This window comes from Carettochelys insculpta, chromosome 16 (genome assembly GCF_033958435.1).
Source record: "Carettochelys insculpta isolate YL-2023 chromosome 16, ASM3395843v1, whole genome shotgun sequence".
NCBI lineage: Eukaryota > Metazoa > Chordata > Testudines > Carettochelyidae > Carettochelys > Carettochelys insculpta.
In genome coordinates, this window is record NC_134152.1 from 18981445 (window position 1) to 19007375 (window position 25931).

Consider the following 25931-nt stretch of genomic DNA (forward strand, 5'->3'; position numbering starts at 1 on the left):
TATAAATCACCTCATGCAGCATTGCTATTGGAAGTTTTATTACCTTTGCATTTCTTGAATTGATGCACTTTAAAATGTTAACAACATTAGTTAACACTCCAGGAACTCCTCAGCAGCACCAATGAGTTGCCTTTTCAGTGAGTTGCCTTAAAAATTATTACTGTTAAAATTGTAAAGGCCAGAGCAATTTACATTTCTGGATCTACAATTAGCTGATTAAAATAGAAGCTGTCTGAAAGTGGGAATACAATAAAGAAGTCAGGTGATCTGAACTGAATGCAGAAGCAAGGGATGCAAAGAAGGTAGCAGATCATATTCAGAAGAGATTCAGCTGCAACTAGGGTTACCATATTCGACCTTTCAAAAAAGAGAACACCCCTGAGAGGCAGTGTATCTCTATTAGTATCTACCAGCTCACGTTGTATTAATGTATTATATATACTATAACACATTAATAAAATGTGAGTTGGTAGATTCTGGTACTGGTAAACTCCCTCTCAAAGGTGACATTTTTTTATATTGTAACTCTAGTTGTAACATACAATGTTTGTGTTCAATTTAATGAACACAGGGAATTGGAAGGAAGTATAATCTATGATGGTGGAGGAAAGCTAAAAAACCTTGATTGTGCCACTTTAACAACAAACAGCAGTTGCAATGAACAAAATGCAAGCAACAGGAAACAGCTTATGTGGCTGCACAAGGATTTGCTCAAAGATTTGAGGGTGATGTGTTGAGAAAAAGATAACGATAGTGAACAGAAGATTGGGTACAAGCCTGCAGTATCCTCGGGCAGAGCAAAACAGCAGTTGGGATCTGTAATCACAGAAGACGCTCACCACTGAGCAAGAAGGTAGGAGTTCTTTCCTACAAAAACCTTCAGGAGTTTGCACCCTAACTACTGTGTCTAGCCCAGGGTACCTCAGCATGAGAAAGATGGATTGGATGGAGTTCAGAGACCAACAGAAATGGTAAGGGTCTTAAAGACTGATGAGGAAAGAGTGATAGGGCCAAACATGTAGAACTTGGTTAGAAACGTGGTAACATGATGACACTGGGTACCCATTTAAAAGCTCTAAATAGCAAAGATGGAGAAAAGGGCTACGACAGGATCTTGCTTGTTGGGATGGGATAAAAATCAGACCTAAGTGATGGGAGAGGAAGAGAGAGGATTTTTGGAACAGCATTTTGGATGCAGCTGGGATGAGGTTAGTATTAAAAGGGCCCAAAAGAAAGCAACTGCTACAGTGGAGACTAGAGATACAGGCAAGGAAAAAAAAGTTGGCCATCTGGTGAAGGGGCAGATTTTTTTGGAACATGTTGGATGTTGTTGTTTATTTTGTTTTTTGAGCTGTGTTTAGACCATAGCAAACTGTCCTGGAGAAAATAGTACAAGCCCATAGAACAGGATATTTAAAACTAGACTGGACAATTTCTGCCAGTATATGTTCTGCAGTGCTACATCTACTTTGCATTCCACTTTTGGAAGCAGAATGCAAATGAGTGAGATCAAAAATGCAAATAAAGCATGGATTTACATACCTCTCGCCTCATTTGCATATTCTCGCAGGATTGCACTTCCAGAAGAGGCTTTTTCCAGAACCAAAAACAGCCATGTAGATGGGGTTCCTTTGAAAACAAACTCCATTTTTGAAAGAACCCTTCTTCTGGAAACAAAATCAAAAGAAGGGTCTTTCAAAAACAGGCTTTGTTTTCAAAGGAACCCTGTCTACACAGCTATTTTTGCTTCCAGAAAAGCCTCTTCCAGAAGCGTGAGCGCATGGGAATACGCAAATAAAGCATGGGATATGTAAATCCACTCTTCATTTGCATTTTTGATCTCACTCATTTGCATTCTGTTTCTGAAAGCGCAATACAATGTAGCACCAGCTCAGGTGTTTTCTCTGGGTTGGGCATGAGTGCATGATCCCCACACCATCAGGAGCATGAATAATCCCAGTGGGTGGGGGAACAGTGCAGTCAGCAAGTGGAATAAATATAGAGGTGGCATTAAAACACACGCACTATGCCCACTGAGCAACATCAGCAATAGAATTTTCATCAACTTCCAAAAATATATTCACATATGCAAATAGGCACTTGCGGCTATATAGTGTTTGGTGCAATTCAGGTTGCAAGGCTTGGACATGATTCACCTGCAACTATTCATAAAAAAGATCCCAGATTAATTTTATGAACTCTTCAGTCACTTTTGCAAATTATTTTAAGCAGGAGGACCATTTCTAACAATTAGAAAATAATGCTCATTTCTGGCATTCTAGTGCTTTGTAACTAAATGCCTAGAGATAACTTTTCAACGTGCAACTAAATATGGTCAACATAGCTGATAAAGCACTAATACTTACAGTTCTGCAAATACATTTTAGCTTTCCTAGTGCTTTTGAACTAAATTAGACATGCCACTATCAGGAGCTCTGCATTGTTTTAAAGCAAAGGCTATGATCTTGCCAGCATATAAGAATTCTTCTACGCATCTGGTAAGTCACCTGCTAGAAAGACAGTGAGACAGCACGAGCCAGATCTGAATCATAGCAAAATAGAGTTGGGAGAGACCTCATCAGGTCATCAAATCCAACCCCCTGCTAAAAGGAGGACAAATCACAACTAAATTACCCCACACATCTCTACATTATATGTTTACGGTGAGATCCAATAAAGAATCCATTTCCTTTCCATTGGGTTGTGTGAAAACTAATTACTTGATGCAACTTCGTCAGCAAGGATAAAGAAGCCTTAGATTTGCTGCACATAAAGTACATGTACTATAATTTTCAGAAAAGCAAGTGTTAACAAAAGAGTACAGATTATTAAGAGATTTCTCCCATAAAAATGCAGACCGTCAAGAATTAAAACAGGAAAAGATGAGACGAATGGGAAAAAAACCCTAAAGCACAATAACGGAAGAAGCAAGTAAATATTATAAACTAGTTTCTGTTAAAGCAACAAGTTTTGTCCTGGGAAAATGAAGCAAATGGACAGTTTACAGTATATATTTAAGATTCTAAAGATTTGATATTCCAAAACAAATCCAGAGCCACCTTTTCAGTTGTTTTAAATCTGTGTTGCTCTACTGCAGTCAAAGCATCATTGACCTATGAGCGTCTGGCTTATAATTTCACCATTTCTTAGGCTACATCTATGATACAGCCAGGTCAGTGCTCTGAGATTGATTCATCGGACGTTGATTCAGCAGGTCTAGTGAAGACCAACCAAATCAACTAGAGATTGCTCTCCCATTGACCCTGTTACTCTACCCCAGACAAGAATACAGGAAATCAATGGGAGAGTTTCTCTCATTGATCCCCTATGGTGTATATCCTGCAGTAACTCAACTTAAGGTATTTGAATAACATAGCTGGAGTTGTGTAACTTAAGTCAACTTTCTTCTGTCATAACAGAGAGGGAGCCATGCTAGTTTATTTCCCATCAAAACAAAAAAGCAGTCAAGTAGTACTTTAAAGACTAACAGAATAATTTATTAGGTGAGCTTTCGTGGGACAGACCCACTTCTTCAGACCAACATGTTGGTCTGAGGAAGTGGGTCTGTCCCACGAAAGCTCACCTAATAAATTATTTTGTTAGTCTTTAAAGTGCTACTTGACTGCTTTTTTGTTCTACTGTAGTATAGATGTAGCCTAAGACCAGAGCTTTTTTTCTGCTGAAACACTGCGGAATGGCGTTTTGGCACCTTTTTCCCCGGAGCCACCATTTTTGAATGCACCCCTACCACCCTGCTTCTTGCATGCGTGACTCCATCCTGGGAGTTGCACGATTCCTGCTGCCCGCAGGCCTGCAGCCTGGTGTGATCCTGGAGCAGCCCCAGCAGCCCAGTACTTGCACAGCATGCATGGCTGGGGTTGATGCAGCCCCTGAGGCAGCAGGGAGGTAAGTTGCTAGCATTCACTTGGGAGGCATGGGGAGCTAGCTGGCTTTGGGGAATGGGGAGGGCATTCAGTTGGCAGGGCTGGAGGTACCTGGCTCTGGAGAACAGAGAGGGTCCCACTGGGAGGGCAGTTAAGCCACTGGGGGTGGTTAAGTCACCACAGGAGTGGCTTGGGCCCTGATGGGGGGCAGTTAAGATGCCCAGAGGAGCAGCTTGGGCACTGCCAGGGCAGGGTTAAGCCAGCAGGTGGGGCAGCTTGGGCTCCACCGAGGGGAGCAGCTAAGCCACCAGGTGGTGGTGAAGCTGCCGGGGGGGCAGTTAAGCTGCTGGGGGGGCAGCTTGGGCCCCACTGAGGGGTGGTTAAGCCACCGGGGGGCAGCTCAGGCCCCACGCAGGGGGATTAAGCTATCGTAGGTGTGGTTGAGCCTCTGGGTGGAGGGCATGGTTTGGGGCTTGAGTTCCACCATTTTTTTTTCCAAAAAAAAAAGCACTGCCTTAGACATAGCATTAAACTGTTCCAGTGACTAATTCTCCTCATGTTCCAAGCCAGAAGTCACGAGAATGGGGGTCAATAACACCCTTTTCTCACCCCAATATTAAGGTACTTGGTCACAGGCTCAAGAGCCTACACTTTGAGAGAGTGATCTTCCAGAAAGACCTTTTGAGCATGACTTTGCTGTGTGATCTTCACTTCCCTCCACATCCCGATATAACCACAAAATGGGTCACCTTCTGCAAATGATGATGATTTTTGTTTATGAACCATATCCCCACCCCAACTACCATAGACACGAACTGGGTGCAGACTAGCAAACACAAAATCTAATGCAATAAAACCTCTGCACTGACATCCAAGTAAATAAAAACTATTGAGGAGATGCAACTTGGTAAAAGGGACAAGGAGGAGATATGGATCAAATCTAAAATATCTGTGCACAAGTTATGTTAAAAAAGGGACAAAAATCAAGCAGCAGGGTTGCAGATATTCCACACAAAAGCCCACCTTCCAGCCAAGGCTCAACCACCGAACACCAAAAAGCAGGTGCTTCTTGAGCACAGACACTCATCAGGCCAAGGCTTAAAGAGAAGGGGTTGAGAAAAGCCCAGGCTTAGACAAGTTGGAGCTTTATATACAATGTCAGCTTCAAGCCACTCTGCTACTCTCTTGGAAGGCAACATAAAGAAAGCAGAACAGGTATATTATGGTCAAAGTCACTGATTCAACTGAATTAACATGCTGTTGCATTCCGCCTGGACTTTAAACAACCAAGGAGCCCTGCTATTACACAGCTACCGATAATCAAACCTCAAAGGGCTATGCAGTTCTTAGGGATTCTTTTCAGGGCAAATTCAGTTTTAGCCTACGTAAACTATGCAAGTAGAAGGCAAATAATACCACAGCGCGCACACTGTTCACACAAGTCTCTGCTAACACTTGTCTCTTGGGCTTTCAAGAGTAAAAACATAAAAAGGGGCCTAGTAAATATTCATGAGGCTCTACATTCCTAAGGGTTTCCTAAACACAGAGTTTATCTCCGTAAGTGCCTCACAAGTTTTTCTGTAAACTCTGAACTTCAGACAGACATTGACATTATTAATCAAGTTTCCTCATGCAAATACAACTGCTTTATAATCTGATCAGTTTAAAAATAGTTAGATGCCTTTGACTGAAGGCTGGGTCCAAAGCCCATGGATGATGAAGGGACTCTAGTTACTGGCTCCCATGGCCGTGAACCAAGACAAACATCAGAACCCTGATATGTACTAAAAGAGAGATTCTACTTACGTGCACAAAATGGACTGGTCTTCTCGATCTGTGAATAAACAGAAAAAAAACATTGATTATGCATGAAAAGTTGCACACTGACGGAACTATTTGCATTCACACAGAATTATTCTGCACAAATATGAACTGTCTGGGTCTCCAAAATCTGATGATACACAGTCACTCCAAAATGTTGGGAACACATGGCAGTCAATTTGTCTTAGTGTTTAAGTAAGTGCCCCTGACAGCAGGATTTTGTATAAAAAGAACAAAAGGTTAGCTATTCAAACAGCTTTTTAAAATTTAATCAGAGATGAACTGTAATGAGGAGTCCAATGGGAACACATGACCCTCTGCAGGAGAAACTAATAGGACTGGAAATTTGTACTACACTTACTAATAAAAGTCTCCTAATGAGAGTAGGGGAATGACTCAATAGATAAGCTCATCAAAGCTAAAATGATATTAGATCATGCAAAGCTCGAGAGGCTGAAGCTTCTGGCGGGGTAGGAATGATAAATGTTGGGTAGTACAAATAACCTAAGTCAACTGTTCTTTCAGTTCCGCTTCAGCTCTAGAGGGTGCTTCTACCATGCAAGATGAGGACTGCGAGAGGGAAGGGGGAAGCCGTAGAATGAACAGTAAGGCTGTGGGGAAGGGCTAGCCAGAGCACAAGGCTAAGGAGCATCAGAGCAGGGGTGAGCGCAGAAGAGGTTGAATGGGGAACACAGAAGAGAGTCAAGGTGATTTAGAGGTCAGAAGTATCAGCTGTGTTCTGGATCAGGGCCAGAAGGGGACACTGGATTAAACTGAAGGGGATAAGAAAAAGTGTCAAGAGTGCTTAGCAGAGCCAGAGACAAATAAGACAGCTGGAGAGAGCTTTTATTCCATAACAAACCCTGGAAATCATCTATCCAAAGTTCAGTTCAAAGAAACTGGAGCTACAAGAAACCTCTACGCAAAGCAAACAATAAAATTGAAAAAGGAAAACTTCCCTGCAGTGGTTGTGCCCAGAGTAACTGTGCTCTAAAAACCTGAACTTGAGATTTCACAAACGCAAACTGAAGAACAATTCACAAGTGACCCCAAAGACAGACCAGCATTGCAACGGTTTAGCTGGGAAAAAGTACCTTTGCCTGAGAAGGCAGGTAAGGAGAATAAGATACAGGAGGAAGTGCTGAGTGTCCTTCACTCTCGTCCATTCAACAGAAGTTGTACTGTGTTGGACCCTCTCAGAATGTTCTGAGAAATTTAGAGTTAGACCCTGATTCACCCTAATCAGAATACTAGTAACACCCATTGTCTTCAGCTGATGTTACTGACACTCCCTGGGAAAAGAGTCAGGTTCCAAGGTCTGCCATTGTCATAGTTCAGTCTCCTACCCTTCTGCAACTTTGTTTGAACACTGAACATCGTATTTTAGCATTTTGCAGGATTCCCTCCACTCTTCTGTATTCTAGGATAGACATTCTGCCAACTTACGAATGGGCATCATGTCATTAAAACAAATGCCCATGAAGTCTACTGAACCAAATGTGACTGTTGATATATTTCCAGTCTGGGCTACTGGATCACCTGTTAATCCTGACATTTAAAGCACTAAATTAGGGTCACCATAAACATTCTCTGTGCTGAGTTACTTTAAAAAACTGAAAAATAACACACAGGATCATGCTAGGAACTGCACCATGAAGCCTCTGGGGGTTCCATGCCACACCCAAGCCTGGATGAAGGAGAAGGTTGATCAGATGAGTGACGATGCACTGACCGTGAAACAACAATACAAATGAAATCTGATGCCAGTACAACTAAATGATAGAAGACGCCGGCTCAGATGTCACCCAGATAAACAAGTTCCACAACACCATTCAGGTGATCAGGGTTGGGTTGATAAGTTGGCTACCAAAAGACAATTACAACTAACACATATACTATCAATTGGACCATGGAATATCCAAACACTGTGGGCAACTGGAAAATTAGAGCTGCTTCAGAAGGAGATGGAGAGATCTCAGAAAGTGACGTGGCTGGTGTTGGAGTCTTACAGAGTGGACTGATGTGGTTGTTGAAGAATATCAGTGACAATATGGAGGCAGCAGTGAGAATGTGCGAATAGTTGGGAAGTTGGTTTAGAACGAGTAGAGGTAGGAACCAAGGACATCAAAGATAAGATCAAGGAAGAGGCAGAAAGGTTATCTGTGCACAAGATAAAAATTAATAAGTGGAAGTTTGCGGATGATATAGTTATCATTGAGGAAGATGAGGAGAAGCTAGCAAGAATGGTGCAGGTGCTAAATGAGGAAGGGAAGCAGTATGGACTGATTATGAACATTGATAAAACAAAAACAATGGTATTTGGAAATAAGGACATAGGAAGATCAGCGTAGATGGGATTGAACTAAAGAATGTAGAGAAGTTCACGTACCTGGGGAGCAACATAACGTATGATCTTCTAAACTGTAAGAAGGAAATAGCGAGTAGACTAGGGAAAGCAAGAGCAAGTTTGAAGGCAATGGATAAGATCTGGAAAAGCCAAGTGATTAGTTTAGGAACGAAGCTGAGCATCTTGAAAACATGGGTATTCAGCAATAGGTTGTACATATGTGAGACGTGGGTGATAACAAACGACTCAAAGAGCAGAATATTAGCATTCAAGAGGAGTTGTTATAGAAAGATCCTGAGAATAGGATAGATGCAGAAAGTCCCAAAGAGAAATTGCATAGGAAGATACAGCTGAAAGAGAACCTACTGCAGAAGGTTGTACAACAGAAATTACAGCTATTCGGGCATATTCGCAGAATGAACGACAAAAGAAAAATCAAGACCCCAGTATTTGGCAAAACGGACAGTTTGAAATAGGAGCGGCAGACCCCACAGAGAATGGGTGGATGATGTAGTAGATTGGTGTGGAGCTAGTCAACAGAAACTAAGCCGCTCCACATTGGACAGGGAAAGATGGAAGGAAATAGTGAGGAGGCATCAGACACCAGTGGGCACTGAACCCACCGTTGTTTTTGTTGTTGTTGATGATGATGATGATGAGCAAAATTCTGGTAACGAGGAACCTTGACAGGGGTTATTCCCAGTCATTGGTGACAAGAGTAATTATATTGAGGGCTCAGCACCCAGTAGTTTTCTCAGTGGTAGACCCCTAAGAAACAAGACTAACCAAATCGCTTGACAGATTTCACATGAGCTTATCAGCACAGTGTAGAAATGTCCAGCAGCGCTGTTGATTGTGAACAGAACCATCAAATACACCTCAACTCCCAGTTTACTAAGAAGTAGACCAAACCATATTCGCTGATCAATTTCCACCGTGTAAATGTGCAGTGTTGGGATAGTTCTCTGAAGCAGAATCCAACAGGATTGCCTGTATTGCCCTCGAGATACCCATAATGCTTACAGCTCTGCACTCAAACAAAAGCTGTTATCAAATCTCATTTATCAGGGCTTCAGTCTGTAGGCATCAAGTAAAAAATTTTTCCAGTGATGCATGTGTATTCTCTTCCTCCTCCTCACCTCCCTCCACCCGCTTCCTTAGAAACACCAGAGATTGGCCACACCTGGAGATGGGAACCTAGCTGGGGCTGATTGGTGCTTGGAGGAGGTATCAAGAATTCTCTTTGTTACATGTCTGTTTGTAGATCTTGCTCATATGTTCAGGATTAAACTGATTACCAGATGTGGGTTCATGAAGGAATGTTCCTGCAGGACAGATGGTTGGGGATCTTAAGTTTTTGTCTTCTTCTGTAGCTTGAATCCCCTGCTAGGACCAGCAATGCACCTCTCTCTGAATCAATTCCCTGGCATTTGCAGGGGCCTCAGGCATTGCCAGCACATTGGTCTCTTCTGTTCTCTGCCTGTAGCACACAATACTTCAGTCTTTTAAGGACTGAGGTGCTTTAGTTTAACTAAAGTCATTAGGCTCAAAACAGGGGTAACTAGATGAAGTGTAATGGACTGTGGTATACAAGAGGTCAGGCATTAAGTGCTCTAATGGTCCCTTTGGACCTTAAACTTTATGGATACATCTACACGAGAAGTCTCTGTCGACAGAAGTGACTGTCAGAAGCGATTTCCCAGCAAAACTTTTGTTGACAGACCGCATCTACACCTAAAAGCAGATTGAAAGAGCAACCCGCTTTGTCGACACAAAGCAGCCAGACTGCCCAGCCCTCTCTCAACAGAACGACCGACTGGAAGCTCTGCAAACAAGGCCACCTGGTGAACCGAAAGCCCTGTCTGTCGACAAAAGGGCCCTGGAACATCCACATGGTGGTTTTGTCAACAGAATACTGCCAAGAGAGGCGTTATACTTGAACAGGGAGAGGTATAATGCTGCCTGCAGATGTGCCAGGTTGAATCAACAAACTGTTGACAAAGTGCATTTTGCTGGACTCGATGGCCTTTCGAGGCCCCTTCCGGTCCTAGTGTTCTATGATTCTATGTTTTTTTCCCAACAACAGCCCAGTTTTGCTAGGAAAAGCCTCTCATGTATACGTAGCTGATGACTGTTATGTGGTAGCAGGTCCTTAGCATCTCTCATCTATAATATATATGGTACTATTCCTATTGCCCACACGGTCTCTATGTAGAATTACAGAATCATAGAACACTAGGACCGGAAGGGGCCTCAAGAGGCCATCGAGTCCAGTCCCCTGCCCCGACGACAGGACCAACCACTATCTACACCATCCCTGATAGACATCTATCTAATCTGTTCTTAAATATCTCCAGCGAGGCAGATTCCACAACCTGCCTTGGCAACTTATTCCAGTACTTGACCACCCTGACAATTAGGAACTTTTTCCTAATGTCCAACCTAAACTTCCCTTGCTGCAGCTTAAGTCCATTGCCTCTTGTTCTCTCCTCAGAGGCCAAGAAGAACAAGTTTTCTCCCTCCTCCTTATGACACCCTTTAAGATATCTGAAAACCGCTATCATGTCCCCCCTCAATCTTCTTTTTTCCAAGCTAAACAAGCCCAATTCTTTCAGCCTTTCTTCATAAGTCATGTTCTCCAGACCTTTTATCATTCTAGTTGCTCTTCTCTGGACCTTCTCTAATTTCTCCACATCTTTCTTGAATTGGGGTGCCCAGAACTGGACACAATATTCCAGCTGAGGCCTAACCAGCGCAGAGTAGAGCGGTAGAATGATTTCTCGTGTCTTGTTCACAACACACCTGCTAATGCATCCCAGAATCATGTTTGCTTTTTTTGCAACAGCATCACACTGTTGACTCATATTTAACTTGTGATCTACTAGAACCCCTAGATCCCTTTCTGCTGTATTCCTTCCTAGACAGTCTTTTCCCATTCTGTATGTGTGAAACAGATTATTCCTTCCTAAGTGCAGCACCTTACATTTATCTTTATTAAACTTCATCCTGTTTACTTCAGACCATTTCTCCAATTTACCTAGATCATTCTGAATTGTGACCCTATCCTCCAAGGTAGTTGCAACCCCTCCCAGCTTGGTATCATCTGTAAACTTAATAAGCGTACTTTCTATGCCAATATCCAAATCATTAATGAAGATATTGAACAGAACTGGTCCCAAAACAGACCCCTGCGGAACCCCACTTGTTATGCTTTTCCAGCAGGATTGAGCACCATTAACAACTACTCTCTGGGTACGATTAGCCAGCCAGTTATGCACCCACCTTATTGCAGCCCCATTTAAGTTGGACTTGCCTAGTTTGTCGATAAGAATATTATATGAGACCGTATCAAATGCTTTACTAAAGTCTAGGTATACCACATCCACTGCTTCTCCCTTATCTACGAGTCTCGTTATCGTGTCAAAAAAAGCTATCAGGTTGGTTTGACATGATTTGTTTTTTACAAAACCATGCTGGCTGTTCCCTAACACTTTACTACCTTCCAAGTGCTTGCAGATGACTTCCTTAACTACCTGCTCCATTACCTTTCCTGGCACAGAAGTTAAGATGACTGGCCTGTAATTTCCTGGGTTGTTCTTATTCCCCTTTTTGTAGATGGGCACTATATTTGCCCTCTTCCAGTCTTCTGGAATCTCTCCTGTCTCCCATGACTTTCCAAAAATGAGAGCTAACGGCTCAGCTACCTCTTCTATCAGCTCCTTGAGGATTCTAGGATGCATTTCATCAGGCCCTGGTGACTTGCAGACATCTAATTTTTCCAAATGGTTTTTAACTTGTTATTTTTTTATTTCAAAAACTAACTCTACCCCTTTTCCACCAGCATTCACTATGTCAGGCATTCCTTCAGACTTCTCTGTGAAGACCGAAACAAAGAAGTCATTAAGCATCTCTGCCATTTCCAAGTTCCCCGTTACTGTTTCTCCCTCCTCACTGAGCAATGGCCCTACCCTGTCCTTGGTCTTCCTCTTGTTTCTAATATATTTGTAAAAGGCCTTCTTGTTACCCTTTATGCCTGTAGCTAGTTGGAGCTCATTTTGTGCCTTAGCCTTTCTAATTTTACTCCTGCATTCCTGTGTTATTTGCCTATGTTCATTCTTTGTAATTTGTCCTAGTTTCCATTTTTTATAGGATTCCTTTTTTCATTTGAGATCATGCAGGATCTCCTTGTTAAGCCAAGGCGGTCTTTGCCCATATTTACTATCTTTCCTACATAGGGGAATAGCTTGTTTTTGGGCCCTTAATAATGTCTCTTTGAAAAACTGCCAACTCTCCTCAGTTATTTTTCCCCTCAGTTTTTCCTCCCATGGGATCTTACCTACCAGCTCTCTGAGTTTACCAAAATCTGCCTTCCTGAAGTCCATCGTCTCTATTTTGCTATTTTCCCTCCTACCAGTCCTTAGAATTGTGAATTCTATGATTTCATGATCACTTTCACCCAAGCAGCCTCCCACATTCAAATTCTCGACCAAGTCCTCCTTATTTGTTAAAATCAAATCCAGAACAGTTTCTCCCTTGGTGGCTTTTTCAACTTTTTGGAATAAAAAATTGTCTCCAATGCAGTCTAAGAACGCATTGGATAGTCTGTGCCCCTCTGTATTAGTGTCCCAGCATATATCTGGATAGTTAAAGTCCCCCAACACCACCAAATCCTGGGCTCTGGATGATTTTGTTAGTTGTTTCAAAAAAGCATCATCCACCTCTTCCACCTGGTTAGGTGGCCTGTAGTAGACTCCTAACAGGACATCACCCTTGTTTTTTACCCCTCTTAAAGTAACCCACAGACTCTCAACACATCCATCTCCTATGTCCATCTCCACCTCAGTCCAAGTGTGTACATTTTTTATATATAAGGCAACACCTCCCCACTTTTTTCCCTGCCTATCTTTCCTAACCAGGCTGTAGCCTTCAATACCAATCTACCAATGTAGATTGTAATCATTTTAGAACCAAGGTACTGTACTCTCCTATAACCCCTGTACACTTCTAAAGGATTTAGGGCCAAATCCTAGTCTTTTTCCAATTTAAATTCAGTTCTAACTCTGGCAAAACTCACATTAAAGTCAATGGGAATTTTGCTACAGTAAAGGCTTCACAATCTAGCCTATAGAATTTACAGTGACAATTTATACGAGCGAGGTATATTCACATTGAGTAGCACCTTACTTCGTGAGCAGCTGTTGATTTCAGGAGGAATGCTTGCAATGTAACATACTGCTTAGCAGAAATTGGGATGTCTGAATCTGGTCAGAAAACAATAGCTTGCTGAAATAAAAGTATGATGATGAAATGTTGCAGTGCAACATAAAGCTATTTTAAAAATGAGCAACTGCTGAGACACAATTAGTCCTTAATTCAGTTTCTCAAAATCGAGCTGTTTTCCTGCTAACCATAGATTTGTGCGCCACTTCAAAGAAGTTATCTGTCAAGCTGTACATCATCAGTTATAAGCTGTCAAACAACAAAATCACAGGGAAAAGTGCACAGCAATTTTTAGATTCCTGGAGGAACTGCACTCAATAGTCTTTGGAGATCTGTGACATTTTAATGGAATCATTTGACATTGCTAAGAGAAACTGGCTTGTTTTAACTGTCTTACCAATTAGGAAGACAAATTATCATGCAGTGCATGCATATTTATAGGAATGTGTATTTAGTGAATGAATATCTATCTTCATCCCCTGCTTTAAACTCTTAAAATTTTTGTACCCTGGGACAGAGTTGTTGGGGTACTCCCTGAACTGCGGGACCACAGAGCCCTCTGTTCCACCATCTTAGGCTGTCTCTCATGCTGTGATGCTGTTAGCAAGCTACAAACCTCTTCCAGGCAGGAGTTACCTCTCCCAGCCACATTCATGACCCAACAATATAGAGACTTCAGCCAGCCCCCCACCCTCCCCAGCTCTGCAGCCTGACACCCCAGCACTGGTCAGGAGCCTGGCCAGGGTAAGTTCATTACCAACTCCACTGCTCCACAACACAGAGAAGACACACACTAGCCCTTCTAAACTGAGCTGCACTTTCCCAAGCTCTTCAACTAAGACACATTTGTTTCAGGTGAAACAGAAAGCAGATTTAGTAACGGCAGAAAGACAGATTTTAAGGAATTATAAGTAATAGTGTAGAGCTCAAAACTGATTACCTAAGAAATAAAAGTAAATACGCCATCTAATAGAAACTAAAAAAAATTTGACTCAAGCAGTGTCTCACACCGACAGATGTTCTAACCCGGTCACTTTGGCTTGGTCTACACTAGGGAGTTAAGTTGATTGCAGATTCGCAATTCTAGCTACAGCACTAGCATAACTAGAATTGACTTTTCTACCGAAGACTTACCTGGCCATTTACACAGATGGCGATATTGAGGAGTGCAGGGGTCCAGTGCTGACCCCAGATAGTTTGATTTTGTACATCTCTACCAGATACGCAAAATCGAACTCTGGAAGATCAACCCTGACTGGGTCGATCTTTCTGGTAGCACAGACTGCCCAGGACCACTGCTCCAACTTCAAAGCCTTTGCCCTCCAGAAGGTTCCAGGTGTTGAGTTGTGGGGGAGGGAGGGTGAGACCAAACTGTGATGTCACCTCCCTTCTCTTATAGTTTCTTCCAGCTTACTGGGATGATTTGTGCATGTGACATGGGGGTTTACCCAGGGGTGAAAGTAAAGTTAATTTTGTACGTGGCTGACACACCAGCCATGTGGGGGGCATGCAACCCCCATGTGACTCAACCCCACCTCCAGCCTGGGGCCCTCATGATCTTCCCCATCCCTCCCCTAGCCACTCCATGTTGCCTGTTAAAAAGGGGCTAAGGGGGCCTCCGCCAGTCGGGAAAGAAGAAGCTCCAGCCTGTCCCTCCGCCCCTCCATGGAGCTGTTTCTCCCCTGGCTCTGCACAGTGGCCTCCCTGCAGGAGGACAGGGAGGGGCAGCTCCTCTGGAGACAGTACTGCTCCCAGCTTCACCCCCGACCCCAGCCCTGCTCTCCTGTGGGGCTCCTGCTGTACAGAGAGAGCTAGAGGAGAGGCAGCTCCGTGGAGGGACAGGGGTGGTGTGGTGTCTTTCAGACACACTGTGACAGTTATACAGCTAATATGGTGCATGGAGCTGCACTGGCTTACTTTCACCTCTGATTTGCCCCCACTGGTCAAACAATGTTCATTGTCTATATGGTCTCTCTGACAAGTCTTCTGGGACTGCGGTTGGGAAAGTTCCCTTCTCTTTCCTTAGACATCAGCATTTCTGGTGAATCCATTGTTGCATCTGAAAGGCCAGTTGTGGGTGTTCTTACATCACATTTCAGTGACACACACACACAGCAAAACTTTCCAGTTGCCCATGTGACGATAGCACATGCTGTCCAACAGACCATGATTTTCAAAATGACGTGTCGCAAGGCACGCTTTGTACAAAACATATCGTAATTATAAGATGGTGGTTACTACAGGGGCTCCAGGGTGGTGGTCCGAGGTGCAGAGTGCTATATATCCACTTTAGGCATGTTGTGCTAATAACTTTTCAAAACTGAATGTTAATACCACATCTAATTAACTAACACTTGCTGTACTGTAGACATACATATAAAATAGGGCTGTCAATTTATTTAAAAAATTAATTGTGATTAATCATGCTGTGAAATAACAAGAAGACTATTATCTACCCCTGAATCACAGTGCAAAGTGCATGGGGTTTGGGAAGGGGATGTGGGGGTGGTCTGTTTGCATGGGGATGCAGGATTCACCCCCTGGGGCTGTCTCAAGAGAAGGGAGTGTCTCCTGGTGGTGCAGAGCAGAGTCCCAGCAACAACTCACAGCAGCAGCACTCAACCAAAGCACAGAGCACAGCGCAACCCCTGCTCCCAGCAGCTGCCATGGGAAGGGAAAGAGCCCAGCCCTGCCCGAGGGAGCCGCCGCCAAAGCCCTCACTCTGGCCTGCTCACTTCTCAGTGTAGAGCTCCTCCAGGTGGTGCCACACAGTGGACTGGCCCTGAGCTCTAGCTCTGCTCCACTACGTCCTTCCTGATGGTGGCAGGCAAGGGAGGGGATGGGTGAACAAGATGTGGGGATCCCAAGGAGCAGGAGGTCAGGCCACCCCATTGTGTGCATACATACATACACCAGCACCTTCCTGAGCCCAGAGGGCATGCCTCCCCCTCCTGGCAGATGCTCAGCTGGTCCTGGCCTCTGCAGATGGTCTCTAGAGTAGCTCACGCTGGTTTCCCGCCATCTGTGATTAACGCATGTTAATATTTTTAACCCTAATTCTGCCCTGCATTAATCTCAGGTGTTAATGTGCGTTAATTGACAGCCCTGATATAAAAATGTGGCAAACTGAGACGAATTTGTCTTCTTAAATTTGCAGGATTCTAAACTGACTTCCAGGTCACAAGTCTAGATGAGGCTCGGGATGATTCTACCTCACCATAAAAAGATAGTAAGAGCTTGTTCCTGTCCTGGTCTTTCAGTGGTGTAGGGCCAGACCCTACAACAACAAGTCTTTTTCTTCATGGAATACTCGTGCTGAAAGCAGCATACTTTAAAAGCTGTAGTTTGCGCATTTTACATTTCTGCAAACTAAATAGTTTCTGATAAGGGGAGCAGAGAGCCTTGTTCACTGAACTAATATTTCTAAGTAGGGCTGAGTTGGATTTCTAAGTCTGACAGTAAATTGTTTGCTAAAAATAGAGACTGTTGTGCATAAACTGAAGTATCTGGTATGTTTTGATATTCACATCATAGAGCCAGAGAAGAGCTAAAGAAAACAGAACAGAACAGCAATTCCTAGATACAAGGCTTCCAATGGGAAAATACTCAGATGGGACAATGGACTTCAAGGTTTTCTAACCACCTCTCTCTTCTCATCCATTTCTGCTCTTGTTCTTCTCCTTATTTTTCCTTTTGCCTCTAGCCTTAAACAAGCTAAACAGCAGCACTTAAATCTACATTTCATTGATGTCCTGTGCTCAGTAAACTCTGTATCCCACACTCACCATTGTCGGTTCCCTTTGTTCTCTCAGTACTGTTATCAACCACGATTATGACAGTAGTGCCTGAGGACCACCGAGATCAGGGCCCCACTGGTGAAGGCACTGGACACAGCAGGCTGTCCCTTACCTGGAGATCTCACAGTCCAAATAGACAAGACAGACAGGCCTGCCAACGTGAGAGGAGGGGAGGCAAAGAGGGCAGTTGCACAGGGGCTTGGCAGGCCCAGAGCTCCATCCACCAGTGCTGCTACTTTGGCGGTGCCTGGAGCTAGGGCCTCTTTGAAGTGCCTCGGCAGCACTGCTCTGCTGCTCTGCGTGGCTGTGAGGGGGAAAAGGCCCTGGCATTGATAAGGGCTGACTGCCCTAGGCCCCGCCCCGTCCACCCTTGGCCCTGCCCCTTCTGGAGGTACAGAACCAGCCCCCCTCCCACCTTGCTCTGGGGCCCATGGTGGCTCTCAGCCCCACTGAAGACAGACAAAGGCTGGGAGAAGGGCTGGAACACACCAACTAAATAAACAAAATGCAATGGCAACACACTTCATACTAGTACCACAATGATTTCTGTAGGAGGGTGGAGGGGATTAGTTAAGAGCAGATAAGCTAAACGCACATAGAAAGGAAGGTGGGTAGAGGGCAACAGAGAAGAAGGTGAAGAGGGACACTTTGGCCAAGAGACCATGATGGAGAGAGTTGGAGAAAACAACTACTCAGCACGGGGCAGAGACAATCCAGTCAAAACTGTAGGACGCTCTCTGAATGTCCAGAGGCCTTGGCTTTGGCTGCTTCTGCTCCTCCCCATCAGCCTTTCCCCATGGCTGTCCCCTATCACTGCTCAGGGGGAGCAGGGGAGATACTACCTGAGTCCCAGTGTCCCAAAAGTGTGTGTGTGGTCCTGGCAGTGCTGGGGGAGGAGTGGCCCCATTGAACATCCTCCTCTAAGTGCAGCAGCCCCTGCTTTGGCTACTTCTGCACCTAAGAGCTGGAAATCGGGCTGACCCAAGCAAACTGTAACCACTGGGGGTTCTTTTACTGCCCCCCTTATGGATGTCATCAGAAGTGTCCAGCATCCTCACCTCTGCTCTGGGTGTAACTTATCTGTCGATCAGTGAGCACAAACCAAAGCAGACCAAGACGTAGCTGAGGCTTCTCCAGAACAGACCACCAGCCAGCAGGCTACATAAACTAGCACTGGAATGTATGTCAATGCCTGACTGGGACTTTTGTGAGAAAAGAGTTACTGGCAGGGAGGGGAAGCCACAAACGCACAGAGAGAATTCTGGTTTTGTCAGTAAGCAGCACAAGATCACTCACTGGTTGGCCCCAGGATTTAACCCCTTCTAACTCTCCGACCACCCGGCAGCTGTGCAAAGTCATTATACTTTCAGCTCCATCTCACTAACGCGTGCAGTCTCTCCACTCTGCTAATCCTCTAACTGACAAACTAGTTGTATGTATGCATGAACAGAGGTTTCCAAAGGCGATTTGCACCAATAAATGACGCATCAGCTAGTGTAACAAATGGCAAAAGTTAAGGAGGAAGAAAGTCAGGAAGCCCGTTAAAAGCAACGCTTTCCTTGAATGATGGTCAGACCTCCAATATGTCTTGTCCTTCAAATAATTTATCACTTATTTTTAGAATTTTCCACACCAGCTGATATTTTTGCCCTGGACAGTGAGAATACTTACACTCACTGCCCCATTGTCAGTGTAATTACACATGTCCTTAAACTTACTCATGCAAGTAGTTCAGCTTGAAGTGTACTACTCACACAAGTACTTAAAGTGCAAATGCGTTTATAGGAGCTGGGCTAGTGTTTGGAAAAAATCCAAAATATTTTATGTTAATTCAATTAATCTTGCTATAACCACCCTTGTTGTTCCCTTCAGCATTCTGGAAATACTATCTGTGTCTCCTCTTGGTCTTTTTTTTTTTTTTTTCAGAGACCCAGTTTTGTGCCCCTAAAACAAAGATCCCCAAACTGTATGCCCCTCTATTCAAGTGTGGAGGAATGTTCGGGGGCGGGGTTGGCTGGGGCCTGGTTCAGTGCTCCCAATGGGGCAGAGAAGAAATGCCATGGTGCCACCTCTCCTGGCCATGGTCCTGGTTGCTGGTTCTGGCTGCTGTTCTTGTGCTTGGGACCCCTCTCACAGAGTCCTGACTGCTTCCTGGTGCCCTGCTCCCAGCCCTGCCTCTACGGCCAGCTGTGCCCCCAGCCTTAGCCCTCGTAACCCTGTCAAAGTCTGCCCATCCCAGATCTGCAGCCCCTCTCCCAGTCCTGGTTCCTGCAGAGTGTGGGGTAGGGGAGAGTATCAGACAAGGCAAAAGGGGGTGGGATGTAAAAAGTTTAGGAACCCCTTCCCTAAAATCATCCCCATCCCTGCCAGGCTTTCTGAAAACCCAGCTTGCGTTGCCGGGAAGCCATTGAGCTGTTTTATTGATATGCCTTCAGACTGCTTGTAACACTCCTGCACCTCACGGCCCTCACTAGACCAGCTCGTTCTGTTTAATCACAAACATAATCTGATGGTTTATCACAAGGAAGCAGCAAGTTGGCAACTTTACCATAAAAGGAGAAAACAGACTGCAGCCATGATCAGACATTGGCTTCTTTACGTTTATTCCTGGCTACCCTGCTGAAAAGGGAAGCGTCTGATGTGGTCCCATGAAAGTCACTGCAGGATGGTGGGTCTTCACAGCAGCCCTTCTCTCTGTTTCCATGTCTATCTTATTAATCAACATGTTGAAGGTGCAGGTTCCCTCCCTTCCTCTCCAACTTATTAACTAGTTTATTTTCTTTCATTATTTTTCACCCATTCTTCCAAAGCCGGACAGCTTTTAAACCATCTTAAACATGGCTATGTCTACACAGCATTCCCCTTCTGGAAGAGAAATGCAAATAAGCGAGATCGAAAATGCAAATGAACCATAGATTTACATCTCCATGCTTCATTTCCATATTCTCATGTAATCATGCTTCCAGAAGAGACTTTTCCGGAAGCAAAAACAGCCATATAGATGGGGTTTCATCAGGAAAAAAACCCCATTTTCGAAAGAACCCTTCTTCTGCATTCATTTTAGGAAGAAGGGTTCTTTTGAAAACGTGTTTTTTCTCCAAGGGAACCCTGTCTACACAGCTGTTTTTCCCTTCTCAAAAAGTCTCTTCTGGAAGTGTTATCGCACAAGCATATGCAAATGAGGTATGAGATATGTAAATCTGTGGTTCATTTGCATTTTCAGTCTCACACATTTGCATTCCCCTTCTATTGTATGGATGTGGCTCTTATGTTTTTGCTTTTTATGGAAAAGCTATAAGATTCCTAAACAGGCCGATGGCTGTAATAGACCTTCATCTCTGACTCCTATGGACAGAGCCTCCACATCCATATGACAGCTTTATCCCAACTGTTCCTGCTGCCCAAGCTGGCTTTGCACACCGGCACTGACTGGTAGTCCTCAGCCAGTGATGTTGTCATTGTTCTGTTGTCTTCCACACAGCCATGGCAACTTACACCAGCTAACAATCTACCCCCTTATGAATTGTTCTTCAGACTAAAATAAATGAGTTGATTTGCCCAGGACCATGCAGTCCTGAGGAGGAAATATTAAAGCACAATTCTTTAAACTTTATAAAACATACCAATTATCTTGGTTTTCAAAGGAGGATATTTGTCTGTAGTCTATGCATGATACTAAAACCTCACAAGGAGACCATGCAAGCAGTCAGTGCTACAACGCATGCTTTGCAAACATGGATTTCTGTTTACACTCCAGCTGTAAACATTTATTCAAACCCTATATTTGCCTGTGCACATGCACATATATATACATATTCTGCAGCTCACCCACAGCTCCCACTAACATGCACTTTCACCATTGCAACCAGCAGGGAACTCTGACAGAATACATGAAGATATTGTGAGGCTGGATTTGGGTAGACGTGCAAAACCTCGGCAGTCCGTTGTGTCCGAAGATGACATCTTGAGCTTGCACAGGCTCATCAGTTGTGGACTCACACATGGCTGAGGAGTCCAAGCCTTGAACAACATGGACATTCACAGCAAGGCAAGGGAATTGCCTGGCTCTGTCAGTGTGGCTGCTGCTGTTGCTTTCCTCCTCTCATGAGCTTCAATAAGGCGTATGCATCACAGCTCTTTGAAGTTATCATACATGTGTCATACAAGAGCACACCAGCCTGTTCGGTCTTCTGCAAGCTGCTCTGTCTGCTTTGGCTTTAATCCAGCATGAGCAATGTTGGCCTTCACGTTTCACGCAGTCTTTATACCTCTTGTGAGGCCTACCTTGATTTCTTTTGCCCTGGGACAGTTCATCATAGAGGAGTTGCATAGGGATGCTTGACTCCTCCATTCATATGACATGCCCTGTCCAGCAAAGCTGGGCTTTCAGAATTATGGCTTCAGTGCTTGTGGTTTCTACTCTGTGAAGGACTTCCAGGTTTGAGACTCTGTCCTGCCATCAAATGTGCAGTACTGACCTCAGTTTTCGTGTGTGGAAGCGCTCCAGCAGTTTCACATGTTTTCTGTACAAGGTCCAGGTTTCACATCCATACGGGAGACTGGTCAGGGCTACAGCTTTGTACACTTGCAATTTAGTGGACTGTCGGATATTGTGCTGATTCAACACTCGCGCTCTCAGACATCCCACTGCCGAGATACTTGAACTCATCTACTGTTTTTAACTCTGTTCCTTCAATGGAGATTGAAGGCAGGAGAGCAGCAGATCCTGGAGCAGGCTGAAACAGTACCTTGGTCTTTCCTAGGGTGATGGTCAAACCAAAGAAGTGAGTGTCTTCAGCAAACTTGTCGACGATAAACTGGAGATCAGATTCCTTGTGTGCCATAAGTGCACATTCGTCAGCAAAAGGAGCTTTAAGGATGAGCCTCTCAAGGGTCTTGGTTTTAGCATTTGAAAACGAAGATTGAAAAGTGACCCATCAAGCCTGTACTTTATGTAGACTCCATGGTCCAGGTCCCTCACTGTGTGGCTGAGGATACACATGAAAAAGAGGTTGAATAGCTCTGGAGCCAACATGCACCCTTCCTTCATGCCATTGGATATCTCATGGATCTGAGGACTCACCATTAGAAAGAACAAAGCCAGTCATGTCATCATGGAACACGCGTATGAGGTTAATGAATCTTCTCAGGCAGCCGAATTTTGACAGGATAATCCACAGGGCTTCTCTGTTGATGGTGTCAGACACCTTGGGCAGGTCTATAAAGATGGCACATAGATCCAAGTTCTGCTCTATGAACTTTTCCTGGACCTGATGAACAGCAAAGATCATGTCAATGGTGCTGCAGCCTGGGCAGAAACCACACTGTGCCTCTGGTAGGTTCTCCCCTGAGAAGCTGGTGATCACATGGTTGAAAATGACTCGAGCCAAGATCTTCCCAGCAGTAGAGAGAAGGGAGATGCCCTGGTAATTTCCACAGTCAGCTTTGTTGCCCTTGTTCTTGAAGATATCCGAAAGGAGGAGAAGCTTGTTGCTCTATCGCTGGTAGTCAGAGTGGGAGCATAAGCACTGATGACTGTAACGTGGCGAGAGGGGTTGAGGGGGAAGCAGAGCTCAACCAAATGTTCAGTGATGTAAATTGATAGGTGAGGAAGCTGGCACAGAAGTGATGTCTTGATGGGAAGTCCCACTCCGTGGATTCTCTCTTCATTTTCTGGCCTGCCTTTCCAGAATAAGGTGTAACCTCCTTTTGGTTGGCAGATGGATCCTTCCTCTGCAAGTCTGGTCTCGGCCAGGGCAGCTATGTCAATGTTATAGTGTGCCAGTTCTCATGCTATGAGGGCTGTTCTTTTCTCAGGTCTCATAGTGTTCTCCCTGTCCAAGAGGGTGTGAACATTCCATGCTCCAAATATCATCTTTCTTTTCACTGTTTTTCGACCACTGAGAGAGTAAAACTTCCAGCTGCGGCAGGCTGGCCAGTTTGGTTGGGACAAGCAATTTTTGGGACACCTTTTCTAGTCTTCTCCCTCATTTGAGTGTGAGCAGTGCTGCACCTAAAAAAAGCCTGTTCAGTCTCCTGGGACGTTGCCGAACTCCTCTGTTGTCTGGGGATCAGAGTCGAGCGACCAAAGTCCACAAGCTGTCTACGTGCAGGTTTGGAACTACGACTCCCAGAGGTCACCTCCACCTGTTGCTTCGCCCCTCCCCCATTGCTGCAGGACTTTGAAGTAAACAGAAGATGTAGACTAATAAAGTAGACTGACTTGAGACATGAGAATGTGCAAATAACCTATGTGGGAGAATGTTTAAAGTGGAAAAGCCGTTGCACGGGGCAGTGCCACTCTCTCAGCCTCAGAAGCCTGGTTCCAGTGGTACGAAAAGTCATCATGGCTGGAGACTTCCTAGGCTGCAGTGGAGGGCCATACTGTCTTCGGTGCCTTGTCAAGCCCTTCGGTCTCCAAAGAGCGTTGCAGAGCCGCCTTTCTGGTCTTTGGATCTTGCAGTTGATCTCATCCATCCAGTCCACCAGAGTCAACTTCCCATGCTGGGATAGGCAAGTCGCTATCTCACTGAAGGTTTCAGACCTTTCAGCTACCCTCACCTGGTTAAGCCCACCTGTCGAAGTGGTTTATCATGGTGTGGCCGCTGCGCATGCTACAGCTTCCGATGTGCTAAGCCCAAATAGACAAAAGCACCAATTTTAAAGCATCAAAAGCAGCTGAAGCTCTCTCTGAAAGGGAGAGAATCTGGACTGGCATCTATCTATCTTGCTAGCTAGCTATCCAAAGAGAGAGACATTTTAGAGTCTATCAGTGAGTCTGCCCATCCATGAGTCAATTTGTTCAAGAAATCCTCCTGAACTGTAAGAGCTAGAACCACCAAATTTGATAGGCAGCTTCCTCTTATCCTAACCTAAAGAAAGGCTAGGGTTTAATTCTGCCAGTAAAATAGGATGTGCCTGGAATTCAGTGGATGGTCCCTATAAGTCCCCAGAGACATCCCAGTGCTCTGCCCTGAGCCTTCTCTCCTGCACCCCACACCCGAGCCCTCCAAACCCTGCCTTGATTACTCCTTCTTCCACCCCAGGCCTTAGCCCCCACCACACCCAACCCCTGGCCTGAGCTGCCCATCCCCCTGCCCTCACTGCAGCACCCTCCACTCCTGCCCTGAGTCCCCAACCTCACAGCCCCCTGCCTTCACTCATGCAACCCCATCTGCTGCTCTGAGCCCCACAACTCCTGCCCTGACTGCTGCACCCCATGCCCAGAGTCCTCCACACCCAAACTGCTGCCCTGACTTCTGCACCCCCACCCTCTGCCCTGGCCCCCTCCACACACCAAACCAGCTGCCCTGAGCCCTCCCACGCCCACCACCCATGCCCTGAGACTCCCCTGTGCACACACACACACCCTTGCCTCGTGGCCTGCACTCCCACACCCTCCAGACATCCCAGCCCCATACCCTGACTCCTGCATGTCCCACTCCCTGCCCTGAGCCCCCCAACTATCCCAGTCCCTCTCCTTCACTCCTGCACCCACCGCTGTCTTCCCTTAGCCCATCCTCGCACCCCCAATCCCTCACTCCACCCTTCCACACACCCACAGCCCCCTGTGCTGAGACGGTTCTTATTGACCTGAGCAACACTGGGTACATTTCCTAGCACGTAAATAAGTAAGTAGCGTGTAGCTGTCCTGGGCTAGTGACAAGATCCTGTGGGTGTGCTCCTCCCGTTGAAGAGTCTGCTGCTGTGTATGGTTACAGCACTACAGACAATGACAATACAGCCAGTAAGACTCCTGAGCTCTTCCTCTTTGTCTCCCACCCACCGCTCCCTTCCTCACTGCTGCCAAGAAGGGTCACTTTCAAGGAAGTGAGTTAACCCCCGAGCCACAACAGCAGAGATCCCCTCAGAACTGGGGCCAGCAATAGGATCAAAGGTGCTGGGCCAGCAAAGCAAAGCAGAGCAAAGCAAAGCAGGAATTCTACCAACCAGCTCATAAAAATGCCACCCCTCAAGCCCCACAAGAAACACTGAAACAAACCGAGGCCCTCCATGGGAGAAGCTGTGGCACCTCCAAGGGCAAGTGAATTGCTGGGAGCCTGAACACAGTGCAGATGTAGCCGGGAAAAGCAAAACCACTAGGGAAGGGGGGGATCCCAGCCAAAGACACACACACGTGCACGCATGCACACACACATGCACAAATGCACACACATGCATGCGCATGACAGCAGGGGACAAGAGGAGAAAATGTCCTTCTAGGGTGGCTGGGATCTCCTGGCTCCTTTGAACTGCTGCATGGAGCAGTCGACAGGGGTTGGAGTGGTGTTGTGCCTCTCGACTACTCCTCCAGCTTGGGGGGAGGGGCCTGAGGGTTGACTGCCCCCCAGCCCTGCCCCTTTCACCTCTGCTCTGCCCCTTCCAGGGGCTTAGAGCAGGGCCTTCTCTCACCTTGCCCCAAGGCTCAGTGTGGCTGTCAGCCTCCCTGCCTCCCTCTCACAAAACCTGACAAGACACTCCTCTCTCAGCCCCAGAAATAGGACAGGGCCTTCCTTAAACCCCTCTTGGATGTATGTCAGGCAGGTAGCCTTTAACCATCTCCTTACTCTTTACCCCTGTAACAAGCTTTCTGTGGAGCAGGTGCAACACTCCAGTCAGCTGCAGCTAATTTGTAGCTGGGCTGAAGAAGCAGCCAAGCTGACCAAGTCTGATGGTGAAGTCATGAGAGAGGCCCTGATGCCTGGCCTTCATCCTTCTCACACCCTCTCCTCTTTCACCTCCATACAAAATTTGACTGCTAGCTCTAGCCCCAGACACCACAGCATCCCTAACACCAAGGAGGAGCACTGACATCGGTTTATACTGAGGGGGTTACTTTGCCCAGCTTTGCTATTCTGGAAA

The 25931-nt window shown here is 45.4% G+C and overlaps 1 protein-coding gene across 3 annotated transcripts in view; it reads right to left on the reverse strand.

Moving 5' to 3' along the window:
- MYH11 (myosin heavy chain 11) overlaps positions 1-25931 on the reverse strand; it is a 118441-nt gene that overhangs the window by 68357 nt on the left and 24153 nt on the right. For all 3 annotated transcript variants that reach the window (XM_075011267.1, XM_075011266.1, XM_075011269.1), the window contains exon 4: positions 5691-5718. In XM_075011267.1, the coding sequence (XP_074867368.1) occupies positions 5691-5718 (28 nt within the window). The remainder of the gene's footprint in view (positions 1-5690; positions 5719-25931) is intronic.